This window comes from Chrysemys picta, chromosome 1, assembly GCF_011386835.1.
Source record: "Chrysemys picta bellii isolate R12L10 chromosome 1, ASM1138683v2, whole genome shotgun sequence".
Classification (NCBI taxonomy): Eukaryota; Metazoa; Chordata; order Testudines; family Emydidae; genus Chrysemys; species Chrysemys picta.
In genome coordinates, this window is record NC_088791.1 from 113,407,328 (window position 1) to 113,432,348 (window position 25,021).

At 44.1% G+C, this 25,021-nt stretch overlaps 1 protein-coding gene across 50 annotated transcripts in view; it reads right to left on the reverse strand.

The window, feature by feature from the left end:
* The window catches only part of MICAL3 (microtubule associated monooxygenase, calponin and LIM domain containing 3), a 261,805-nt gene that overhangs the window by 121,366 nt on the left and 115,418 nt on the right, over positions 1-25,021 (reverse strand). For 39 of the 50 annotated variants that reach the window (XR_010598278.1, XR_010598281.1, XR_010598280.1 and 36 more), the window contains 11 exons: positions 24,858-24,958; positions 22,855-23,112; positions 22,127-22,242; positions 19,004-19,130; positions 17,534-17,627; positions 16,058-16,205; positions 14,328-14,524; positions 6,542-6,654; positions 5,913-5,975; positions 4,890-5,063; positions 3,609-3,701 (listed from right to left, as the gene is read on the reverse strand). Coding sequence is in view for 47 of the 50 variants with exons in the window: in XM_042849363.2 (XP_042705297.2) it covers positions 3,609-3,701; positions 4,890-5,063; positions 5,913-5,975; positions 6,542-6,654; positions 14,328-14,524; positions 16,058-16,205; positions 17,534-17,627; positions 19,004-19,130; positions 22,127-22,242; positions 22,855-23,112; positions 24,858-24,958 (1,484 nt within the window). In the remaining 3 variants the exon portion in view is untranslated. The remainder of the gene's footprint in view (positions 1-3,608; positions 3,702-4,889; positions 5,064-5,912; positions 5,976-6,541; positions 6,655-14,327; positions 14,525-16,057; positions 16,206-17,533; positions 17,628-19,003; positions 19,131-22,126; positions 22,243-22,854; positions 23,113-24,857; positions 24,959-25,021) is intronic. The other 11 variants (XM_065583175.1, XM_065583184.1, XM_065583196.1 and 8 more) reach the window with 2 other exon arrangements.

The window sequence follows — 25,021 nt, forward strand, 5'->3', positions numbered from 1 at the left end:
CAGTCCTCCAGCAGGATGCATTTCTGAGTATACAAAGGCAAAGATCGTTTGGAAAGGGAAAAAAAGACAGCCATCAGATTTCAATAGAAATGTAAGTGTTAGATACAATAAATCAAGTCATATGGCAATCAAATCAGATGGCAACACCATCAGCTCTGCTACTAGTAATTAACATGTCACTGCAATGCCTCAGGGAGGGGTAAGGAGGAGGGTCCGATCGTATATGGAGTTCATCCTTTATAACCATCAAGACCCAGTAACAAAGAAAAATTAAATTTGCTTCAGAACAGCCTTGGCCAGGACTCCGCTTTTCCTCAGGGTCCTGTCTTACTACTTTCTAACAAAGAAACTTCATGCACCTCAACCTGCTTGACACTGCTGGCCAATAAGGCCAGTCAACCACAGAGCAGAGCAGAAATCTGGCCTTACGCTGCAGTGAGAGTACTGCTAATGTGGTTCCCCTGACATCAGTAGGTCACAGACCAGGGAAGATGCAGCTTTTCTATCAATGATTCAGACCACCTCCCCTTGCCTGGTTTTCTCTCTTGCATCTACTCCCACTGCTCTTGCAGTAGGTTTTCCTCTGCCTTGTAACTTCAGGATGCAGGACCTGACCTGCCAGTCAGTGAGATGGGGATTGGTTCACTATTATAGAAGATTCTCCAGTTTACTCTGCCTATTGGTGAGATGGGGATTGGTCACTGATCACTAGATCACCCATTTTCGCTCAGTTATAAGAATCCCACTTTGTCCTCATATTTGTGCCTTGCTGTGAAGAGGGGACATCTGCCACCCAGTGTACCTCAGGCAGAGTCAAGCACAAAGAGATGCCATGTGTGAGTTCCTCTGCAACTGTGCCACACGAAAAAATTCTGCCTCTTCTATATCCATGAGCAGCTCCTTCTAGGAAGCACAGCCTCCTCTTACAAGCCAATCAGCAGAAGCATTATTCCAAATAGCAGCTCTAGCACCAGCTGCTGGCAACTTGGCCCCAACCTCAGTATGGAACCTGTGGCCGAGGAAATAGCACCTCAGCTGGAGTTCCCAGCAATGCCACAGAGCGCAGCTCCAGCACTGGTGTAACCTGCTCTTGCTGTTCCCCTCTACCAGCAGCAGGATATCTCAGCAACAAGTCCAAGTGCTGTTTCAGAGACAGCCTCCTACAACAGAAACTCCTGCAAGGTGGCTACTGAACATCATGGAGGGATCCAGCTGGTCTCCTGATGGCCAATGCCTCAGCCACCACAGCAGCTGACTGCAGGAGTGCCAACAGTTATTTTTTGATCTCCCATGTCACCCCAGAGAGAACTCTCTTGCAAAAGCAGTCCAGGGGCTATTTGCACTCAAACAGGCAACTGGGTCACTTTGCTTCCCCAGGCCAGCCATTCCCTCTGTCCCCAACTTCTGGAGTAGACACTGCAGAGATATGCTCTTTGACCCAGCTGTGCCCTGAAGATTTTGCCCCCCACGGAGCCAAATTCCTGTTGTCCTTCTCCACCTCAATTACCCAGCATGGAAAACACAGCAAAATCAAGCACAAAAGCTGAATCTTCCCACCAGGACACTATGAAGTCTATCCAAGAAAAGGCCAGCAAAAGTTGAGCACCTAATCCAGGAGGGGCCTCAGGAGCAGTGTCTACACTAGTTAGTTTTGTAGATCACACTGACTACTACTATGTTAGTTAAATCTATTGAAAAACAATTTTAACAGTCAACGGCAAAAATAGGTTCAGCCAAAGACTTGCACTACATTACTGCCTACCCTAGGGCCACTATCGGCACCAACACCAGTTCAGCTGCACAAATGGTAACAATGGCTTTATTTTTATTTTTAATATTCCCTCGTGCAGACAAAGCCTTAGTGAGAGTGACTCACTTGCCTCACTCAGAATCCCCACCTGTCTGGTAAGGAGAAAAATCATAATCAAACTAGGAAGGCAAAGGCAGTCCGGCCTCCCCTTCTCAGCCACAAAAGAAACAGGGTAAGAATAAGCCACTCATCTGAATCTCTCAGTATGACCAGACCTCACTTATCCTTCCCTGTATAAAGGGTAAAATCTAGAGTCTTGGTGGTTAAAATTCAAAAGGCAGGGAAAGTGCCTTAGGGTTGTAGGGTCTCAAAATCTCATCCAAGTGCTAAAACACAAATCTTCACCTGCCTCTCGAGAAAGGCAAATGGTGCATTTCGGACTCAGCTTTACTTGGCTGTGTAGCACAACGAAGGCTAATCTAATGGCATGGAGCTGTAGCCAGTTTATGCTCCTCTTCACTTCTTCCTGCGAGACTCTCTCTCCTGTACCAGGTTATGTGAAAGATTCCCAAAGGCTGGAATCCATACTAATGATGATCCTGTCCAGTTACCTCATTGGGTGTCTGAAACTGCTCTTGGTTGATCACAGGACTAGGAAAGCGAGGCCTTCCAAAGGGGGAGCTCTTTTTTCAGTGGAGGTGATCGTGACCTTTTGAGGGAAGGGATAGCAGGAATCATGGAAGCAAGCACAGAGTCAGGACATCTCTACATACCAGCACACTGACCAGGATAACTAACACTGTGAAAGATAGAGGCTCTTAGCAGACCTCCTCATAGTGTAGAATATCCTTTATTTGGTTCTCCTTCTTTGGAGAGAAGGCTGGCACCGCATGGTTTTGATCATGGTACATGACTCCAAAATGCTGGATTGTTTGAGTTGGGGTAAACTTTTATTTTTGTTCTGATTTTTAATAGAGTTCACCATGAATCCACAGACTTAGAGAAAGTGAGCCAAAAACTCTTCTTCCTCCTGTCTCAAAAGTGCGCTTTCATTACATTGTGACTAGAAACAGACAGAGGTAAATCCCTTCCTCAAGCACTGCCATCAAAATCACACTTTTATGACTACCCTCACAGAGGCAATGAGGCCATTTTTATTGGAAAACAGGGGAGCCACAGTCAGTGCAATGAGTAACTCTGCCTGTTTGAAAGTAAGGAATTGTAAAAGCCTATCCTTCGGGATTTCACTGCTGTAAGAACCCCCACTACAAGGATAGCGAGCCAGGATACATAAGAGAGGAGGTAGAATTTGATATTTGGTGATTTTTCTTTTCCAAGTATCCAGGCTTCCTCTTCTGACCCACCCTGTGACTGAAAGTCCAAAGTTTTTTCAAATTCTCAGTAAGACAGAAGTCCACTATGCTCTGGAGATGGAAGGGAGACCAGGAAAACCGGCTTATTACAGTTTCTATGCATTGTTTGAGAATTTTTAAGACTCTTTTCAGATGTGGATGCAGTATCACTGGGAAGACCAACGAACCCCACCCCAGTGACTAAGGTCTCCTGAAACTGCAAAGCAGATAAAATGCACTGTAGGAAAAGCGAGCCTGGATACTCAGAAGAGAAATCATCAGGTAGCAAATTTTACTCCCTACTGTTAAGGAAGAACTCCAGTGGTCACATAGGAAACAATAAGCCACTCCTAGGGAGAGAGATCTCAACCTCACTCACTATTCTTCAGTATTTTAAAACACAGACCTTTGCACAGTGGTGCCAAAGAAGGGTCAGTAAAGAAAGGAAGCAGTGGGTAGGTGAGATCTTGTGTGGATGTCATGTCACATTCATTTTATTGGTTTACCTGTTTCCACTGAGGCATGGGAGCAAGGCGGCCCTGCTCTCGCTGTCTGCAGGATAGCTGGTTGTGAACACGTTCCTGATAAGGCAGGACAGGCTGTTACATGTAGGTCATAGGGAAAGCAGGACGGGATCCCAGAGGAACACAACAAAATAGCGAAAGGCACTCAAAGAAAGCAACAAAGGAGTGGGAGGACAGACAGACATTTGGAAGAAAAAATGGGGTAGGGAAGAATTAATTATCAAGTAAAATTTAAAGAAAAATCAAGCAAAATAAAAATGGGACATATTAAGATTTTTGTAGCATCTCCCCCCAGGTTTTCAGTCTCTCTCCTGTTCAGTACAGTGACAAAGGAAACATTATCTAACTGGGGAAGAGCAAAGTAAAAGCCACCACTTAAACAGCTCTATCCTATGTCCAAGCAGGAGGCATCACAGGGAATGAAACAGGAGGTCCGGCTGTAATGGCAACTCCCAGTTGATCAGGTCCGGGTTTTCCCAAGCAAAAAGCACTGGGTGGCATGGTTTAAGAGCAATGACCATGGGAAATCTCCATTCTATGGCCTAGCAGGACACATTGCCAGGAACAATCATTACAGAATTCACTGGGGAAAAGCTCACAGCTCCTCTAGTCACATTCTCTTCTAGTTGAAAGCAACATGGAAAATGGTGTATATATGGAGATGGGTGTGGTTTTAGAATACAAAGCAGTACTGTCTTTCTGGAATTGGGAATCCAACAAACCAGTCCCTACTGAAAACTCTTCTCAACCTCTGAGACAGAATAACAGCACAACAGGATGTGTTCTCCTTGTTTCAATTCACAAACACTATGGCCCCAATCTGGCCCTCACTTACATGGACGAAGTTAGCATGAAGGCCGGATTTTTGAAGATACTTAGGCATTTACAGATGCAACAGGCACCTTCTGTATTTTCAAAAGCAAGTATCTCTCATTGAAATCAATGAGAGTTAGGCATTTAGGTGTTTATGAAAATCCCATTAGGTGCCTGTCTGCATCTTGAGATGCCTAAATACCCTTGGAAATCGGGCTCTAAATCTCTTGGAGTCTTCCTCTTTCATCTAGCCTTTACTCTCAATTAAAAGAGTGTACTCTGGGTCAAAGTACAAAACCAGGGTCCAGTCTTAAAGAGTGCATCATTTTCCTGTCCCACCTCCTGTGATATTCTTCATCTTCTTCAAAATAAAAGGGTTCTACTACCCAAATTTGGGTGAGAGCTTGTTGGAGGAGGCCCAAGGATATATAGGTATAAACCACCTCTTACCTGTCTCCGTAAGCCTGTGGACTGCACTGGTGCATTCTCCTCGAATTTGGCCAGCAGCTGGGTTGCCATGGACTTCACCTTGTTCTGGTTCCCGATGGCAGCATCAATTCTCCTTTCTGTCAGGGCGCTCACAAGTGTGGGCCTCTCCTCCCTGTAGCTTCGGGGGGCTTCCTCCTAATAACCAGTATAAATGGTTAAAGATTAAATGGAAACTTTCCAAATGGGTCTTTTCCTTTAAAGAAGACTTCTGCAATTCAACAGAGCAGAACCCAACTCCATTAACCCACACTTCCAAGCTCATGTTCTTTCTTCTAGTCAACCCTTCAGCTCACCGAATTCCCCTCCATCTACCTGCACCTCTTGCTTAGTATTTTATTGTTACACTGTTCCACTGAAGAGACCCACAGTCGAGAAGCTCTCATGGGCCTGTGAACATAAGACAATGAGCTGCTTTGAGCACTCAGTGAGAACCCAAGGTGGCAGCCCTCAGCTCAGCAGTTCCTATGTGGACACACACACTCTTAACTGTAGGTGTGCCACGTGTGACATACTGCATGTGCCTTAGACACTGACTCTGCAGCCAGCTTCACACCCATGCAAATCCAGGTGCTACCTTTTACCTGGAGGGAATTGCTGACACCCCCATACCAGCTTAGCATCCGACAATGCTACTCCTCAGCACCCTAACCAAAATCATTAGTGTGTGTTTCAAGAAAGCAGGATGAAAGGGATTTTCTGACAACATTAAGTTTGCAATGTGCTATTTATTTAATCAGCGTCTGATGTAGTTGGCTCAGTACATGACACAAAGTGTAAGCTCTGAGCAGGAATTGATTTCAACCTAAAAAAAAAAAAAAAATCTCACATAAGGTTTGAGAGGAATATCTGGGGAGAAGGGGGAACATCCAGGGGAAAAAGAGCATGAAGAAAGGAAGCTCCTAAAAATTCCAGGGGTTGGGTGTGGAAATAGGGAATCTATCAAACGATCTTTCCCCTAGACATTTCCCCTACTATAATACTTACGTCCTCTGACTGGCTGGTCTTTCTCCTCTTTCCTGCACCATCCAGTTCCTTCTCCTTTTTATCCTGCAACAGGAGGAAAACTGCTGAAGATAGGGTGGGTTTTTGGTTTTTTTTAAACTCTCTGGCTCATAACGAATCCCATCAGTGCATTACACAAGTGTTTGAATTATTGCTGGCTGATTCTCTATGCTCATTTCCCATCTGTAGGAAAAGTGGCTCCCTGCAGTCTTTGGTCCTCGTTTAGGGAGCCAAGCCTTCTTATCTGAAAGACAGCTTGTCATTCTTGGAGCTTTTCAATGAGTCAACAGGAGAAACAGCAGGTATTTCACATTACAAAAAATACTTTGGACCTAAGCCAACAGCACAGAATAACCCTCCTCCTATCACTAGAATAATCATACTTCCTATTTTTCACCCTTCTCCCCAACCCAAAGTCCCTGAGTAATACTCTAATGTTAAGAATATAGTGTTTCATTATGTGAAAGCACCCATTCTGACTTTTGTGCTGCAATTAAACAGCTGATGTATAATGACAACAAGTCTATAACCACTTTACTCTTTATTTGACTGTCAGTCTGCCAATTTCTAGTGTTCTCAGGGTTAAAGTATACATACTAGGGTATGGCTACCTTTGGAGTTCGTTTCCTTGAGATGCTCTGCCCCAGTTTGCTAAGAAAAGAGATTGGAGACTTGGTACTGGCAATCAGCGCAGCTTTCTCTTCTGCGTTCAGATCCAGAGTCTCTGTGAACAGAAACAGGTGGGACCAGTGAATGCACAGAAACCTCTGTGTGGTTATTAACAATAGCCAAGAAACAATTAAGAAGGGACTCATTCGTTCTTTAGCATGAACTGTTTTGTTTTTTTTACACTCTCCATATAAAATACTCTTAGGAACTTCAAAATCAATATCTTTCTGAGTAGTTTTGTCCTTTTCCATTTGGCAAATGCATTTTTTTCCTCCCAGGTTTTCTAAGTACTCAAAATAGTTTTAGAGTTTAAGTAGGTCAAATTCAGACTTAAGCTACATGACTGCATCTTTCCGTTCTAGTTAACAAAAATACAATCTTTCAGGCCTTCATTCCACTAACCTGGAGTTATATACAAAATCCAAGCATTGTAACAAATATAAAGCTCTGTCAGAGCTTCTAAAATTAACTACTAAATGAATGCTGGCTAGGAGCTTCACACTCACAATGACAGACCAACCCTCAGCAGCAGCAAGAGAGCAAGGAAGTTGTTTAATAATTCTGAAGTGAGTTTAGTACTAGTGAAAGATGCTAGTCTGATAGTGAGGCTGAAGCCCTGTTCAACCACCTAACAGGCACAACAAAAGCAGCATCCGTGCAAGCTTTTTACACACAAACCTGTTGTCTACCTTTTAATGGGTGAAATGGTAGCTCAGTTTGTGCTCATTAAACCCTTGCACTGGTTCCTAATGCTGCTAGAAGGGTGCCTGTTAGCACCAAAGAAGAAAGCAATTTTTATGATATGGTCTCAATAAGGGTATGTCTACACTGCAGCTGGTAGCCCGGGTAGACAGACTCTATTCATGCTAGTGCACTATAAATAACAGAGCAGAGGTTGTGGTATGGGCGATGGCTCAGGTTAGCCATCTGAGCTTGGAGCAAGGGGGTCAGGGAGGCTTTGACTTGGGTGGCTAGCCCGAGCCACCACCTGTGCCACAACATCCGCATTGCTATTTTTAGCACGCTAGCTCGAGTGGCGATAGCATGAGTTTGTCTATCCAGGCTGGGAGGCACACTCCCAGCTGCAGTGTAGACATATCCAGAGTAACTAGCGTGAGTTCTTGTTGGAGGAAAGCAGACCAGGAGAGGTTACTCACTTTGTGCAGTAACTGAGGTTTTTTGAGATGCACATCCCTATGAATGCTCCACTGAAAGTGCGGATGCACCTTCGATTGGAGATTTTTGGCAGCAGTGTTTGTTCGGTCCAGGCATGTGCCTTAGCTATCTTCATGCTCCATACCAGGGATTTATAGGGCTATGATGGACAAATCACTCTCAATTCCTTCTCTAGCACTCAGTCCCATGAAGACAGGACTCCAAAGCAGAGGGGAAGGAGGACAGATAGTGGAGCACCCACGGGGACACGTCCTGATGAACCTCCTTCTTTGAATAGTGTCTATATGGTGCTCTGCTTGAGGCAACTACCCTCTGAAGGAGGTGGAATCTTCAGAATCCAGTCTAGAATTGTTTGCAGAACTGCAGAACTTAAGGTAGTGCATGTCTCTGAGCACATGCTAAGGCACAGTATCTTGAAAAAGCGTGAATTGACGCTCATGTAGCAGCTTTGCAGATTTCTGTTACTGGAACCTCTTTCAGTAGGGCAACAGATGTGGAGTGAGAGCTGGTAGAATGAGCTATGACCCTAGGAGGACACAGTACATTACAAGCTGCAGAGCAGGAGAGGATGCAATCCAAAACCCACTTAGAAAGTCTCTGGGTGGACAGTAGCGTTCCTTTACTCGGTCCACAATAGACACAAATACCCTCAGAGAAACAAAAAATTTAGTCCCGTCCAAATAATATGCTAGCACTCTCCTAACATCTAGCAGGTGACGGGCAAAATCCTCCCTAGTCTGATGAGATTTAGGGTAGAAAGCCAGCAGACAAATTGTGCGATTGATATCAAGGTCCAAGATGACTATGGATAAGAAATGCAGGTGTGATTAGAAGGATCCCTAAAGAAAACAGTTGTGTGTGGAAGAGGGTCAACCTTTAAATCCCCTAATTCACCAATTCTTCTAGAAGAGGTAATTGACACTAAAAAGGTGGTTTTCATGGAAAGGTATAAAAGGGTACAAGTAGGAAGTGGATCAAAGGGAGGTTTCATCAGCGAATTAAGAACTAGATTCAAGTCCCAAGTTGCAGTGGGCTCTCTAACATTTGGGAACAGTTTGAATAAACTCACTGATGAATCTGGAAGTTGCAGAGTCAGCAAATACCAAGAAACCTTCCAGAGGAGAATACAACCCTGTGACGGCTGCCAGGTGAACATTAATGGAACTCAAAAAAAAAAAAGACCTCTTTGCTTCTAGAACCTCTGAAATACGTGAGTCAACACGAGATAGCAGACAGCAAATACACCAACGGTAATACCTTCCCCATTTCTGAAGGTAAGTGTTCCTGGTGGATTCCTTTTTACTGTTCAACAGGACTTCTTGAACCACTCTGGAACAGGAGAGTTCTAACTCCAAGAACCATCCAGGAATTTTTCCCTGAGTCATTGAGAATGTTCAAGTTGTGGGAGACAAATGTTCCACAAATCCTGAGTGAAAAGACAAGGTATGAGCAGAAGATTGATGGCCAGTTGGAAAGAGAGGTAAAGTAGGTAAGGAAACCCCACCTGTCCTGGCCAGATAGGTGTGATCAAGATTACCGTGGCTTTGTCCTGTCTGATTTTGTTTAGAATCCTGAGAATTAGCAGCATTGGAATGAAGGTATATAGAAGATTTCTCAGCTGAGAGAGGAGAAAGTTGTCTTCCAGATAATGGCAGGCAAACAAAACCTCCATTAGAGCAGAACTCTGCATGTTTCTGGTTGACAGTGATGGCAAAAAGGTCTATGTTCAGAAATCTCCAGATAAGAGTTATCTACTTGAGTATGGATCCGTTGAGTTCCCACTTGTAATCTCGAGTGAAGTGTCTACTGAGGTAATCAGCGATGGTGTTTTGATGGCCAGGCAAATAAGTTGCTGAGATAAGGATTCGGTGGGCTACATACCAATTCCATAAACTGATTGCCTCTGAGCAGGTAGAAGGGAATCTCCCTCCCCCCTGGTGCATTTATGTAGTACATACTGTCCCAGCTGTCTCATTATATGGATGGATTGACCTTTTATCATGGGGAGGAAGTGGTGGCAAACGTATCTCACAGCCCTGAGCTCCAGAATGTTGATATGTAGTGTAGACTCCTGGGTGGACCATCTGCCCTGGATAGTGTGGTTCTCTAGATGAGCTTCCCAGCCTAGGAGAGATGTATCTGACACTATTGTGACAGTGGAAGGAGGATGGTTGAAAGGAACCTCTGAGCACACTTTGTCTGGATTCTTCCACCAGTTGAGAGAGATTAGTACACAATTGGGAATAGACAGTAATTTGTTCAGACTATCTCTGTTGCAGGTATAAAAACTGTCCCGAGCCAGGCTTAGAAGCAGTGTAGTTGTAAAAGGGGGTGTAAAGTGATGAAGGTACATGGTGCCATGTGCCCAAAGAGCTGCAGGCATGATCTGGTGGTAGCCTGTGGGATCACTTGAAGTTGTGCAATTAAATGCATCAGACTAAGAAATCTATCCCCTGGCAGGTAGGATCTGGATGCCATGGCATTGAGAGTGTCCTCTATAAACTCTGTCTGCTGTAGAGGTAGAAGACAGGACTTTGCAGTATTCAGCTAAAGGCTGAGTGTGTGAAAGAGACATAGCCCTCCTTATCACTGTTTGAACTTCCATGTAGAAATGCCCTTTTAAAAGCCAATTGTCCAGGTACAGGAAGACAATTATTCCCCATCAGCAAAGCTGTGCGGCAACTAATTACCAACATAACTACCAACTTCTATCAACTCTCTATGGGCAGTGAAGGCCTCTGTACTGACAGTGGTCCTGATGCATGCAAATCACAGGAATCTCTAGCGAGAGGGACACATTGTGACATGAAGGTATGTATCTTGAAGGTCAAGATTGCAAAATATTCTCCCAGATCCAGGGATGGAACAATAGTTGCAAGTGTTACCATCTTGAATTTCTGTACCTTGACAAAGGTATTCAGCATCCTGAGATCTACAATTGGCCTCCACTCGCCCTTCTTTTTGGGAATGAGGAAGTACTTGGAATAAAATCCGCTTCCTCTGTACTGAATGGGAACTGGTTCCATGAGTCCTAAGTGGAGGAGGGACACAGCCTTTTGTCTTAAGAGCGGCTTGTGAGATGGGTCCTGAAAAGAGATGGGAAAGGAGGGTGGTAGGGAGATATGGAGTGAAAATAGATCAAGTAGCCAATGTAAACCTCCAAGACCCACCTGTCAAAGGTAATCTGCTCCCATGAGCTGCAGAAATGGAACAGACGATCCCCCAAAATTGGGAGGATGGAGTGGGCAGGGTGGTTCAACATCAGATCCAGATCACAGGGGCATAGGTGGCTCTTGACCGAGGCATCGAAACAAACACTTTGTAGATGATGTCTGCTGTGTTGAGCCAGGTGCAGTGATGGAGAACTTTCCCCTCTGCATTCTGAATTTTTTAGGTGGCTTCGATGCTCTATGGTAGGTGGGAAACTGCGCTGGGCAGGATCTCTGAGTTTGAGAGAGACTAAATCTCTGCTTATATGCAGGAGTACACATGCCCAGCGAACAAAGGGTTGCCCTGGCGTCCTTCAGCAAATATAAGGAGCCAGTGGATTCGCTGAATAATCTGAGACCGAAGGGTAGGTCCTTTATGTGTTCTGGACTTCATGTGGAAAACCTAAGGACTGTACCCAAAGGGTTCAATGCATGACTACAACTGTGGAAACAGACCAAGCTGCTGTGTCAAAAGCATCAGCAGAAGTTTGCAAAGTTGTCCTTGCAAGAAGCTGTCGCTCTGCAATGAGAGCTTGAAATTGTTCCCTCTGCTCTTGTGGGAGGTGTTCAAGAAAGAATTACATTTTGAACAGTTAATATGATTATGTTGCCAGAATCGCCTGGTAATTAGCAATTCTGAATTGCAAAGTGGCAAACAAATGTCTTTTGACCAAAAAGATCTAAGAGCTTTTGGTCTTTATCAAGTGGTGTAGTCTTGGAATGGTATTGTCTGTTGTGTTCATTTACTGTATCTATAACTAAGGAGTTGGGGCAGGATGGGAAAATAATAATTCTGAACTTCTAGCTGTAATGTACTACTTTGTGTCTGCCCTCTTAGCATGGCTGTGGTGTGGATCTGCCAAATGGCCTTGGCAGTTTCTAACAAGGTCCTAACTACCTGTGCTGAAGATGTTGTGTGAAGGATGTCCAGCAACTTATGCTGAGTCTCTTGGACTTCTTCCAATGGGATTTGAAGAGTGCCTGCCACCCTCTTCATCAACTCCTGAAATTGTTTGAAGTCATCTACCATAAATGGAGAGGGCAAAACAACTTCATCCAGGGAGGAGGATGAAATATTTGTCTGTGGGGTAGCCTGTTCATTAGCTCTCCTTTCTTGCTCCTCAAACATCTCTTCCTGTGTGGCGATTGCTGTGGGGGAATGGACAGAATCTGACAGCGCTGACCCTGCATTCCCCTGATTATACCAAAGAAGATGTTGACAGGCCGAGATCATTACAGCCTTGATGTATCCCTTGATGGAGCAGGTTCAGGAGACAGTGGTCTAGGCAGGTAATTATAAGAGTCCTGAACAGAAATGTAAGAGCCTGAAGAGCTCTCATTTGCATAATTTAATGGAGGGGTAGATGAAAGAGTAGTAATTTGTCTCGCTGTAAGCATGGGCACCAGGGAATCAGGCAGTACCAGTTATAGCAAAGTACCAGAGACAGCAGAGGTTGTGGTATTGGGGGTCTGACTAAACTCAGTAAAGGAGACTCCAGTTGATCAGAGACAAACAAATCCTTGGAAAACCTGAACTTCTCTAATACTGGGTGCAGTTGTGTGGGAACCTGGTGGGTTGCAGACGTGGAGGCCTTCGGTACCAAGGAAGGTGCACAAGGCACCAACATGCTGGACTGCCAGTTGAGGTATCGAAGATGCAGTCAATGCTGCAGAAGGAAATTAATTTTTTAGTGCAGTGTCCCTGGAATCTCTACCAGCTTGGTCATGTTTTGATGGTACCAAAATCTTCAGTACTGATCGGTAGGTACCATGTGATTTAGACAAGCTTGAGGACTGATTTTTAGAGCTCTTGGTACTGAGACTGCTTGAAGCCTCCACAGAAACCTTTGAGGGGTGCAGAGTCTTTGATACAGTGGATCTCTTAAAGGTACACTCTTTCTGAGGAGACTTAGGACTCCGCTTGGTGGAAATCTTTTCCGGGCTGCTTGCAAGTCTCCCTGAGGCTGATGGGGCACTATGGCTATTTGAAGGCTGCTGTATGAGGTGGGGGTCTCTGGGCCTGGATCCAAAGCTGGACAAAAGGAGTACTTCATCATAAGAAAACAAAGTTGAATCTCCCTATCTCTCAGAGTGGCCCTTAAAACTCATGTAGATTTTGCACTTTGAAGGCATGCGCCCCGAGGCAGTGGGTACAGCAGGAATGGCTGTCATTAACTGGGAAGGACTCCGGGCAAATGAGGCAACATTTGAAGTCTGGGAACTTAGATATGCCCCCAAAATAAAACAAACAGTCTTCTTCAAATGGGGGGGGGAGGGGGCGCGCGGGGGATAACCCTACACAGAGGGTGGGGTGGAGGTTGGAGGCTAAAGCCTCAGCAAACAGGAAAAAGGAATCCTCCAAAGAAATAAAATACCAAATAAAGAATAAAAAACATAATTAGAAAAATAAAAGATTAAATAGTCATGAGTAAGGCTACGTTTTAGTCACGGGTATTTTTAATAAAAGTCATGGACAAGTCATGGGCAGTAAACAAAAATTCATGGTCTGTGACCTGTCCATGACTTTTAATATATACCCCTTAACTAAAACTTGTGAAAGGGGCCCCGTGGGTGCTCTGGGCAGGGGGATGTCCGGGGGCACCGTGGGTGCTGTGGAGGAGGCAGCGGTGTGCGGCTGGGGACCTCCGTTGGTGCTGGAGGGGAGGCTTGGCCACAGCTGGCAGGCTCCCTACCCGGTTCCGCATGTCCCTGCAGCTCCTAGGCAGCAGAGGGGCCAACGGGCTCCACACACTGCTCCCACCACAAGCGCCAGCTGCACAGCTCCCACTGGCTGGGAACTGCAGCCAATGGGAGCTGCGGTGGTGGGGCCTGCAGCCAGTGCACAGAGCCCCCTGGTCCCTCCACCTAGGAGGAGCTGCAGGGCCATGCCAGTGGGAGATGGGGAGCTCCCCTCCCCAAGTGCCCCCCCACCTCTCCTGCCCCTAGCCCTGAGCCCCCACCCACACACCCAAACTGCTGCTGCTGGCCCCAGAGCCAGCACCGACCGCAGCAGAAGTCACGGAATCTGTGATTTCCGTGACAGACTCTCAGCCTTAGTCATGAGTGGCAGATAACCATGAGCACTACGAACACTCCGTGTCTGACCAAAGTGGTTGAGAAAGAACTGAGAATGCGTTGTCTGTTGCAGCCCTATGCACTCTTGGTGGGAGGCATGAGGATAGCTAGGGTGCATGCCTAGAGCAAATGAGCACAGCTGGCAAAAATCCTCAATCGAAGGCACATGCGCACTGGAAGTAGACACCATGGTAGGGGCATGATGCACAGAAGAACATGAATACTGCCACCATCACCAAATCTAACACACTTATTCTGAGTCCCTTACCACTGGAAGGGATGGAATCCTTGAACATCTCATAGAACTGTGTGAGGTACATCACCATGGACAACTTGTCTGGCTCCCCAACAGATGCCATTTCCTTTCCAGTCATGATAGGAGAGATTCCAAACTCCTTTTCAGCAATGTCAAATGCCAGCTGGTTATTCTTCTCCACATTGTGTTCATCTAGAGAATCAAAGTCTCTACAAGGGGGAGAAGAAAAAAGCATTGAGATAAGCAGGGCTAGTCTTCTAAAAATACTTTCAGAGACAGTCCTCTCCGGCGGCAACTCTGAAACTGCAGAGTGCCCCCCTTCTTTCAATAATTCTGCCATCATGCTTTTTGTGTTACAGTGATTATGTTACTCTGCCTGTTAATGATGAGCTGTAAAACAGACATTGTTTTTTCCATTCACTGCCCGGCTTTATTATCTCTAGAGACAACCTAAACTTCTCTTCATAGAGGTTTTTTTGCTTTGAACATTACATCTTCACTTCCCTCTTTGCTGGAGTATTTTCTGAAGAGGCAGACTCTCATTCCCGTTACTTGGAAGCACATCTAGTTGTCCCTCAGATCACCGATTCTCTTGATTGATCCATATACAGATCTCACATCTTTCCCTCTCCAGTGCGATTTTCCTACACTTTTACAATTGTCATTGCTGTACTTCCACTTCTGCCCAATTTGTATGGCTTTTTAAACATGGTGCCTCAGACTGAGTATAGAGTTCTAACCAGCGACCCACAGAATGGAATATTTACATAGTTACTTTGCTTGCTTTACATGTGATACTTCTTTTAAATACACCTTCAGCATGTTGCATTACAGTATTTATCTTTAATAATGTCCCATTGGAAATCTGAAATCATTTTAGACTTTCATTATAATAATATCACCTACCTTTTATATGGCACTTTTCATGAATAGATCTTCAAGCCCTTTACCTAGGAGGCCCATATCATAATCCCCTATTTACAGATGGGGAAACTGAGGCAGAGCAAGGGGAAGTGACTTGCCCAAAGTCACCCAGCAGTCCAGTAGCAGAGCTGAGAGCAGAACCCAGGTCTCGTGAATCCCAGTCCAGCACTCTATCCACTAGGCCAGAGTCTTCACTATGGAACTTCTGCCTTGCCAACATTTTCCCATTCTAGGATTTGTGCACTTTTTTATATTGCTCCCCACATTACTGGGTGGAATGTCTTCTCACACTTATTCACAGAACAGGTTACTGCAAAAGTAGCAGTAGTGCAAGCTTCCCTACATTGTGTCTATTTAGATCAGGAGACCCCTCCTCTCGGATTGAAAAAGTATTTAAAAGCCATCTGAGGAAGCTACCAACAAGGGGGCTATTTATAAAAGGTGATGTGGACATTTGTCTGCTATGAATTAAACTGAAGCCATCAACTATTTCTAACTAATTGCACATAGGCTACTGAATAGCTGTTAGACGGTAATGAGTTTTGGTCACTAACAACTTGGGACAGATAGAAGATAAAATGATGGCACATGTAGCCTGATACTCACCAAGACATTATAACCCTCTTCCCCACAGGTGAATCGCTCTAGACTTTACTGAATCTAATTTAACTGACTTCAGTCCTTTCCCCCACATATCACAACTGTACTGTATTTTAACACTATTCTCTAAACAATTTGCAAATCCCTCCCCATATATTGGTTGCAAATCTGACTAACATTCTCTCCAGGCACTGTGTTCTAGTTAAGCAATCACTTACATCAAGTCAGGACGGTATCTGTGGATAATAGCACACAAGGCTAGGCCACTCTTCCATGACATTGTAAGATCTGTTACATTCACACCAGCATACCCATCAGTCTGCCTTTGGCACCAACCAAGCAGTTTGCTGGAACGAGCTACAGACTCTGAAACAAATGACATTTTTAGTAAGCTGTAATTTATCATTTTTCACTCATGAGAATTCCAAGTACAACTCAGGAAGTATATATTATAGGGATCACTCACCCACTGAAATGCAGCCACCTCTGGGGTGGAACAGCATGTTTTCTGCATCAGGAACACTATACAACTGTTTTTTGGGGGGGCAGGAAGTGACTAATAATGTGATACATAGTTCACACTGAAGGGAGAATTGTAGTTTGCTAAAAAGTAATTACCCAACCTGTAATTAGGACAGATCACCCTGGCTCTTGTGAACATCCCAGGAAATTTTATATGACCAAAAGTGGTCAAGATCTTGATTTAAGTCAGATCCAAAAGATGGCATTCCTCCTAGCTTGGTGCTCCCTAATCCCCTGCTATATTGTTTCGGATAGAAGAATTGTCAACATCTTTCTGCAACAGTTGCATTTACTTTGAAGGTCTTCCATCAAATCACTGACCGTCCAGATCTTGTTTAGCTATGAGATGTGACAAGATTACAGCCCAGGGTGGCATTGTTGCAGGTCAAAGAACAAATAAGAAGACCCTACGCAACTGTACACCAGTGGGAAGAAGGTACAGTAACAAAACAGGCAGACTTGAATAAAACACTATTCTAAGAGACACCAAAACACCACTCAGACATCCAAATTATTTGGCTGGGAAAGGTTCAACAAACCCCTTGGGTTATGGTTTGACCAGACAACTATTCCAGTTCTTAGTGTAAGGCATTTAATTCCTAGAACACATGCCATGCACTGGCTCAGTATTTAGATTCCATAATGCAGTGATGTCCTTACGAAAAGTAGAGCTGCTAAATTATGAGGAAAATGCAAGTAAAGTAATTGCTTTATTTAGTCGAACTAAGAGATAAGATTTCAAAAAGGAAAAAGCTTGAGTGTGGAGGGGAATCTACAAAAAGAATTCTCTTTTTCCCCATTCATTTTCTACTTTTCCGTTATTATTTTTATCTGTAATTAGAGTTTTTGGCTTCACTGACAAATCAAGTAGAGGCTGGTTTTTCACACTTGAAATAAGGACTCCACTACAGGATCCAGAAGGTGACCAAAAACCCTTTCGGAAACAAATGTTTAGAAATCTGGAAGCACACTGTAATAAGGGAAATTGAGGTAAAGCTAACATGTTTACATTTTAATTATGTTTGAAAGTTTAATTATGTTTGAAAAGTCAAGCTTCTGAGCCAAGAATTAATTAGACACTTTTCGAAACAGAAGGGGACCTCTCTGTACATCTGATGCACTGACCTAGCTCTGGAAGAGCACAACAAAATGAAACAATAGGTGGGACCCACCATTCCGCGTCAGCTTTGGTGTCCTGGAGTTCACCAAGTTCTCTATTTCCAGGTGAATGTCTTTCAGGTCTCCTGTATCATACAAGTGGCGCACCTGTAAGAATGCAAAGGGTTAAAAATGGTCAAAAAGACTAGTCTCTCTCATCAAAAGCCAATATGGCAGGAGAAGTCTCCTCAGGCCAGAGCTACTGCCCTTGCACACTAAATTCCATTTCTAAAAACAAGCCACACGTACACACAAGGAACATGGCCCCCTTAAGACAACAAGGGGATGATTATATAAAAGGTTATTTTATGACACATTCGCACAGTAGACAATTCCCAAAAGCCAAAGAACCCCAAGGAACAGCTCTTAGCCTCCATCTCAGTATAGGCACCAACGTGCAGCCACTGAATGTATATAAAGTTATTATAAAGGAAATACAAAAAATATATCGTCAGCATGACTGAAACTGCCAAAATCCAGAGAAGTTCAGAGCTACAACTGACATGATTGTGAACAGAGTTTAAAGACTTCTACAATATCTAGTCACAAGGGAAGTGGGTACAGTACAGTGGTTTAAGCATGATGGATATTTCTGGTTTTGGCCACTGTCAATTCCCTAAATACTCATATAGGCATGAGGTTCTCAACCTTTTTTGAATCAAATCCCCCTTTAACATTTTTTTAAAACTTGGATTCTTTCTCTGCCCCCGTCCCCTTTAAAATAGGGAGGAGGATTCTGCGACCTAGCCAGAAAGGTTTGAGAGTGTGCCCACCCTTCACCCGACTTGGGCAGCAGTTGCTCTTGTCCCATGGACTGGGACTGGGGGTTGAGCACAAGCCAACCCAGCACTCACCTGGAATGCAGGCAGGGACCAGTGCCTGGCACTGGAGAGCGGGGAAGGGTAGGGTGCCCTGGCACTATGCATGCACACAGCATACAGGACATGAGTGCAGGGCAGGGTGCTGCCTGGCACTCCGAGCATAGGAAGCATAGAGGGCACTGAGATGCAAGCAATGGTGGCTCCTGTCCCACAGGGCAGAGCCTGGCTCTATCCTGGTTCAGTGTACAGGAGGGGAGTGGAGGGTATTGGAGAGCGAGCCCACCCCACACTCACCCTAGACAGTAGCTTCTGTCATACAGGCCTGGGCCCAGCTTCCTGCTCTGGCCTGCTGGCTCTCACTGTTCGGAGGAGCCCGCCACAGCACAATGTGTGCATCTGTGCACAAGTGGGCCCTCTCCCCACCACACACTACCCCCTTCCGGCCATGGCAATGCCACTTGCTCAAGTTTGGCCCAGCTACCCCTCCATTGTGCCAAAGCGGTGGGGGAGCCAAATGTGAGTGAGTGGCACTGCGACCTGGTATTTGTTTATGGCTCGCTGTGCTGTCCCCCCACTCCCAGTTGAGAACCTCTGATACAGACTAATGGCTACATGAAGAGGACACAGATCACATGCTGTCGAAGGTATTGCCAGCCCAGTTACCTGGTTTGGCCGCAGGAAGTTGACGTTGATATTGGGATACCGGGTGACAGGATCGATGCTGTATTGGCTGAAGTTTTTACTCACATTCTCAGGGGTGGTCTGAGGCAGCAGCCTGTAAATGCTTTCCCTGAGGGAAAAATACTAACTTCAGATCAGCAAGTAAGAGAAAGAGATACATCACCACCACCACCTTCAAAGTCAAGACCCTAATGAACTCAGAGGGTTAGAACACTCAAATTCACAAACCTACCCCTTCAGATAAGAAACAAAATCCAGTACTTAAGCATCTAAGCTGTTTATATTTTAATTCAGCAGGAATCAGGGAAGTGGGAATAATAGAATGAGACAGATAATACTGAAAATATACTGCCATTATATAAATCAATAGTATGCCCTCGCCTGGAATTCTGTTTTCAGCTCTGGTCACCCCATCTCAAAAGAGACAATAGAAATAAGTAGTCCAGAAACAGACAAAAAAAATTAGTAAATGCAAGGAGAGAATTCCATATAAGTGCTGGAAATGATTGGGACATGATAGATAGAGAGGAGACATGACAAAGGCATACAAAATAATAAATAATATGGACAAGATAAATCATATGCTCCTATTTAATCTCTTGTAAGAAAGAACAAGATGACAGAATCAACTAAAAGCAAGCAAAATTAAAACTGAAAATGAAATACGTTTTTCCTCAGTGCATAATTAACCTGTGAAACTCACTGATACAAGGTGGTATTGATGTCAAGAGATTAATTGTAATAAAAAAGTATTAAATATTTAATATGGATCATGAGAGCTTCCACAATTATATCAGGCAGGATAAAAATATTAAGAATATAAACCCATGTGAAAGATGGCATAAGCCAACCTCTAACTGGCAGGCGTTAGAAAGAAGCTTGTCCTGTGGATAGGATATTCTATAACAAGGGTCGGCAACCTTCGGCACGCAGCCCATCAGGGTAATCCGCTGGTGGGCCGCGAGACATTTTGTTTACGTTGACTATCCGCAGGCATGGCCCCCTGCAGCTCCCAGTGGTCGCAGTTAGCTGTTCCCGGCCAATGGGAGCTGCGGAAAGTGGTGCAGGCTGCCGAGACGTGCTGGCAACCGCTTCCTGCGGCTCCCATTGGCTGGGAACTGTGAATCGCAGCCACTGGGAGCTGCGAGGGGGCCATGCCTTTGGACAGTCAACATAAACAAAACGTCTCGCGGTCCGCCAGCGGATTACCCTGATGGGCCGTGACCCCTATTCTATAATGATCCAGGATTTCTTGTACCTGGTTCTGGCCAATGTCAGACACAACACTAAATTAGAGGGACCCAGAACAGATAAAATTCATGAGTTAATACACATGTTGCTAGTTTGGAAATTTCTTTCCATTTTATAGTCAAATTGTTAAAGTGGATATTTTGCACCTATTTCTTTAATTAAGAAACTAATTAATTTCCTATTGCACCTCTACCCCGATATAACGCGACCCGATATAACACGAATTTGGATATAATGCGGTAAAGCAGTGCCCCCCGGGGGGGGGGGGGGGGGGGGGAGGCGGCGGCGGCTGTGGTTTCACCTATAACGCGGCAGGATTTTTTTGGCTCCCGAGGACAGCGCTATATCGGGGAAGAGGTGTAATTGTTAGTAGAAATTCAGATTTAACAGAGGTTTTTCTACTAAATTTCATTCTTAAAACACTCATCTATGATGAAGACAAGTTCTGGGCCTCATTAACATCCTTATTATGAGAACAGCACAAACTCAAGTACAAAATTGGTAAGCTATATGCACAATCAACACCGCCTTCTGAAATACCAAACTTCCACACGTCAAGGAAGCTGAAATGGTTTGACCAAGCTGAACTCCTATATTAGGACCCTAAAGTTATGTCCTGTGTGTATTAAAAAAAGTTCAAAATAATTTTGGATTGAAAATCTAGAGAAGTTTTCATTGTCAAAACCAATTTTTGAAGAAACTTTAATGACACTAAACTTTTTTTTTTTATAAAAATACAATTTTGGCCTCTGATACTACAAGGACTTATTCGCATCATTAATTGCAAGAACACGTGCATAAAGTTTTGTATCTCTTTAAGTAATGTACCTCAATATAGCAGTTTTAAAAAAAATTCAAATAAGATACCCAACCAGCTGTGGAATTTTAAAAATGCTATAGTGACATTTAAAACCCCCAACATTTATAATTTAGTTCATTATAAATTTTAATTTAACCTAGCAATTGCACAAGTTTTCAAATTAGTGTTACAATGCCTCTGCTTGATTTAAATCAATGAGTTTTAGAATTTTATTAGTTTTTTTTTTAATATATATATATAAATAAAGAAAACCCAGTGATTTAAATCATTCCACCCTGGATGGACCTCTGGTTTGATCTGTAAAGGCAATTCCTATGCTGCTATGTCACCTGGAACAAAACACAAACAAACAAAAAAGAGAGAATGCGCAAGCAGTAGATTCAGCGTGAAAATAAAAAAAAAAAAAACAGAAAAAATATTTACAAGATAATTGGAATTAGCATGTATTTCTGTCTCCCAGCTTTTTCAAAGGCATCTATCCCCTTGGCATCTAAGCTTTTCCTCACCTAGACTGTATAGTTAAGGCTCAGAGCACTGATTAGACTCACTTTTTCCACCTAATAAAATCCCAACAACCACCAGGAAAATATTCTCTTTTCTCTAATCTGCTTTTAACCAATAGAGAGTAGCAACAACACACTTTGGTCGCTATTCTGTTCCTCTCTGAATAGATTCCACTGGACCTGTGGTGCTCAGAGCAGCAAGTTACAGCCGAGCACCAGTGTGCATGTGTGTGTGATCCCGACCTTCACATGGTGGTGCTTCTGGCCAGTTCCCTCACCTTCTTGGGAAATCTTTCCCTTAATCAAACCACTCCAATGGGCAGCCTCCAGGAACACTAAAGACACAAGGTTTGCTCCCTCCACCCCACTCTGGGTGCACATCTGTAACAGGACAAGGAATCGGAGTGGATGGTCAGAAGAGCGAGCCTTCTGAGCACAATTACTTTTCCACCTACCTCTGCCCCCAAATCATTCTGTATTCAGATCAGAATTCACAACTAGACTCATTTCCCCACAATAACCCTCCATTACCTCTCTGCGAGGACCTCCAAAGGGCTAGTTCCCTGAGACCAGCTTCGTACCATCCAAGCAGAATCCATGGCAGCCAGAAAGCCCCTGGCTATTCCAGTTCCCATCGGCCAGAATGGCTAGATGTAATAGGTCACACACACACATACACACACAAAAAAAGAGGGGGAAGAAAAGGTCATTTGGGAAAGGAAATTAAAAATGGTACCAAGAACATATTTAGAGGGTAGCCTACTAGGATATTATAACTCAGAGATTAGCTGGAGGCACTGGTTCCCTCTGGGCTAGTGGAGGCCAAATGCATGGTGAACTGGCTGTGAGCTAATCCACAGCTAGTGTTTCATTATTCCGTACAATGACTCATAGCCTGGAGCTGCTAAGAGCTTCTCTTAAAAAACAGATATTTCAAACTAACTACAGTATGCTAATTATTAACTATCCTAGCATAGTGTCCTCAGGGATTCTAGCAGCCACAACAATGAGCAGGTAGAACAGATGCAATTTCAGCAGGTCTCTGCATAGAAGGTCACTGCTATGCTGAATACTCACTGTTTTCCCACCATTCCTTCCCCCTGCTCCTCCCACTCTATTATATAAAACAGCAGTTGCCTTCCTCATGATAAAACGCTCATAGCACAAAGGGAAAGTTGCATTCATTTCAATGGCAATAGGGGCAATGGCAATCACCTCCATTCCTGGCTCACACAGTGAGTGAGCTGTTTAACACCTACCTCTAACAGACTGTCCCCAACCAGTGCCACGAGCAACTGGTGACCATTCTGCTCTCGCACCATCGCTGCATTCTCTGATGCGTACATACACGTGAAGTCAAACATGGCCACATCAGGTTGCCCATAGTGATTGATGGCAAAGTCCAGTGATGGCAGCTGATGATTGGTAGAAAAGTCAGCTGCTTCCCTGGCATAGTTGAGCAAAGCCTCCTGGTCCACATTCTCCCGTGAGAGTAACAGCTCTGTGTCCACGTAGTCCTACCAAACGAGAGAAGAGTCAGAGTAGAACAGCCATGTTGGGAGAGGGAATTTTAAGTTTAGTATCTGCAGACAATCTACAACTGTAGGTTCCGAGACTCCTCTGAGTCCAGCGATTTAGGACCTTTCCCTAAATTATTTCATGATCACTAGTGTCTAGGCCTCTAAGAGAAAACAATGTTTCTATCTCTTCTTCTTGCAAAGAGCCTTGACAACCCTGCTGGCATTTCTGAGCATGCCAACAGGCAATATGGTCACTCCAGAGGTGTGAAAAGTATAAAAGTGGGCAGTGCCAGTAAACGCAGTGGTAGTGGGGGTGCTTAGCATGCACACTACAAATGGAAAGCATATATGCTAAAGCTGGCAACAGTATCTTGGCCATGAATAATATGTAGGGTCACTTCCAAAAGGATACAGTCAACAACAGACGCTACAGCTTCATAAAGTTGTATAACTACAGCCTTTTGATGATTGTTTCTGAAGAAGCTTCATGATTACGTCACCTGTTAAATTAATTTTTTTACTTTGAGTACTTAAACACCCTTTCTATTCCATCTTTATAGGGAGTGAACTTCAGAGCTTAGCTATAAAAACCTAAATCACACCAACATAAAAAGCTGAAGTGAAGATTAAGAGCTTGTCTACACAGAGAAGCAATGCAGACTACAGAGGAGTGATTTCTAAAGCACATTGTGTCACGCACTAACTGGTCTGTGTAGATCCAGCTGGTGCACATTAAAAGTTCCCTAACGCACTTCAACATAGCGCTGTTTGACACAGTACTTTGTTAAAGTGCACTAGGGAACTTTTAGTGCACACCAGCAGGTCTTTGTGGGCCAGTTACTGCATTACATGTTAGTCGCTTTAGAAATCACCCCTGCTCCCAGTCCCCAGCCCGTAGTACGCGTTACCTCACTGGGTAGACATGCCCGCAGTGAAAGCATCCAGCTGAAGTCCTGTGAACTTCACTATAAGGGAAGCATGTCTGGGTTTAGGTCTTGATTAAAACAAGCTTAGTGTGCGCCAGCTTAGGGCATCAGAGCAAAGCAATTAACATACAATATTTTTACATGTTTATTTGGACTAATGTTTGAAATCTGATATCCAGGATTCCCCTAATATATTATTTCAAATCATGTTTCTTCAAGTCACATTGACATACCCCATGTGAGATATTGCATACCGGTCCCAAACCACTAGCAGGCCAGTTAGTAAAACAACTTATTGGAGAATGTTAAATTCTTGGTGATTAATATGCAGCTGTCTTGCCATAACCATAGGAGGCAGTTCTAAGCTACAGCCTGGCTCTGTATATTGTCAGAACAGACTAAATAGTGCAGTCCAGCTGTTTGTAAATGAAGTGTTAGCCCATTGGTGTATATGGTAGTTAATTTAAACTCCTGTGTACTTCCCTCCATGCTCTGTTTTCAGACAAAAGATGCAAGATCTAGAGTCCTACTTATTTCTTTAGGACCAAAGCCAACATTAAACTGATCTCTGTCAATACAAGTAATGAGTAAAGCTCTATCACAAGCAGGACCAGCTCCAGGGTTTTTGGCCTGCCTTAAAAATCCTGCTGGCCATGTCCTAAGAGAGACATTGAAGAGAAGTCAATATGTCCAGGTATATGTTAAGCGCTCATTTATTTAATTCCCTTCAAAAATATACTCCCTTCTCCCAAGGTGCCAAGGCCAGATTGTCTCATACATCCAATATGGAGAGGTTTGGGAGAACGTAATACGCACATGCAGTATCACCCCTTTGTCCAGCAAACTCTGCTTTTTGGCAGTCATGACGAAGTAGTGAGTGTCATCTTTGTAGTAGACAATGTTCTCCAAGTCAATACCTATGACAGAAGAAAGGGATGTAGTAAGACAAAGTCGGTTCTATGTTATATGTAGTACAAGAG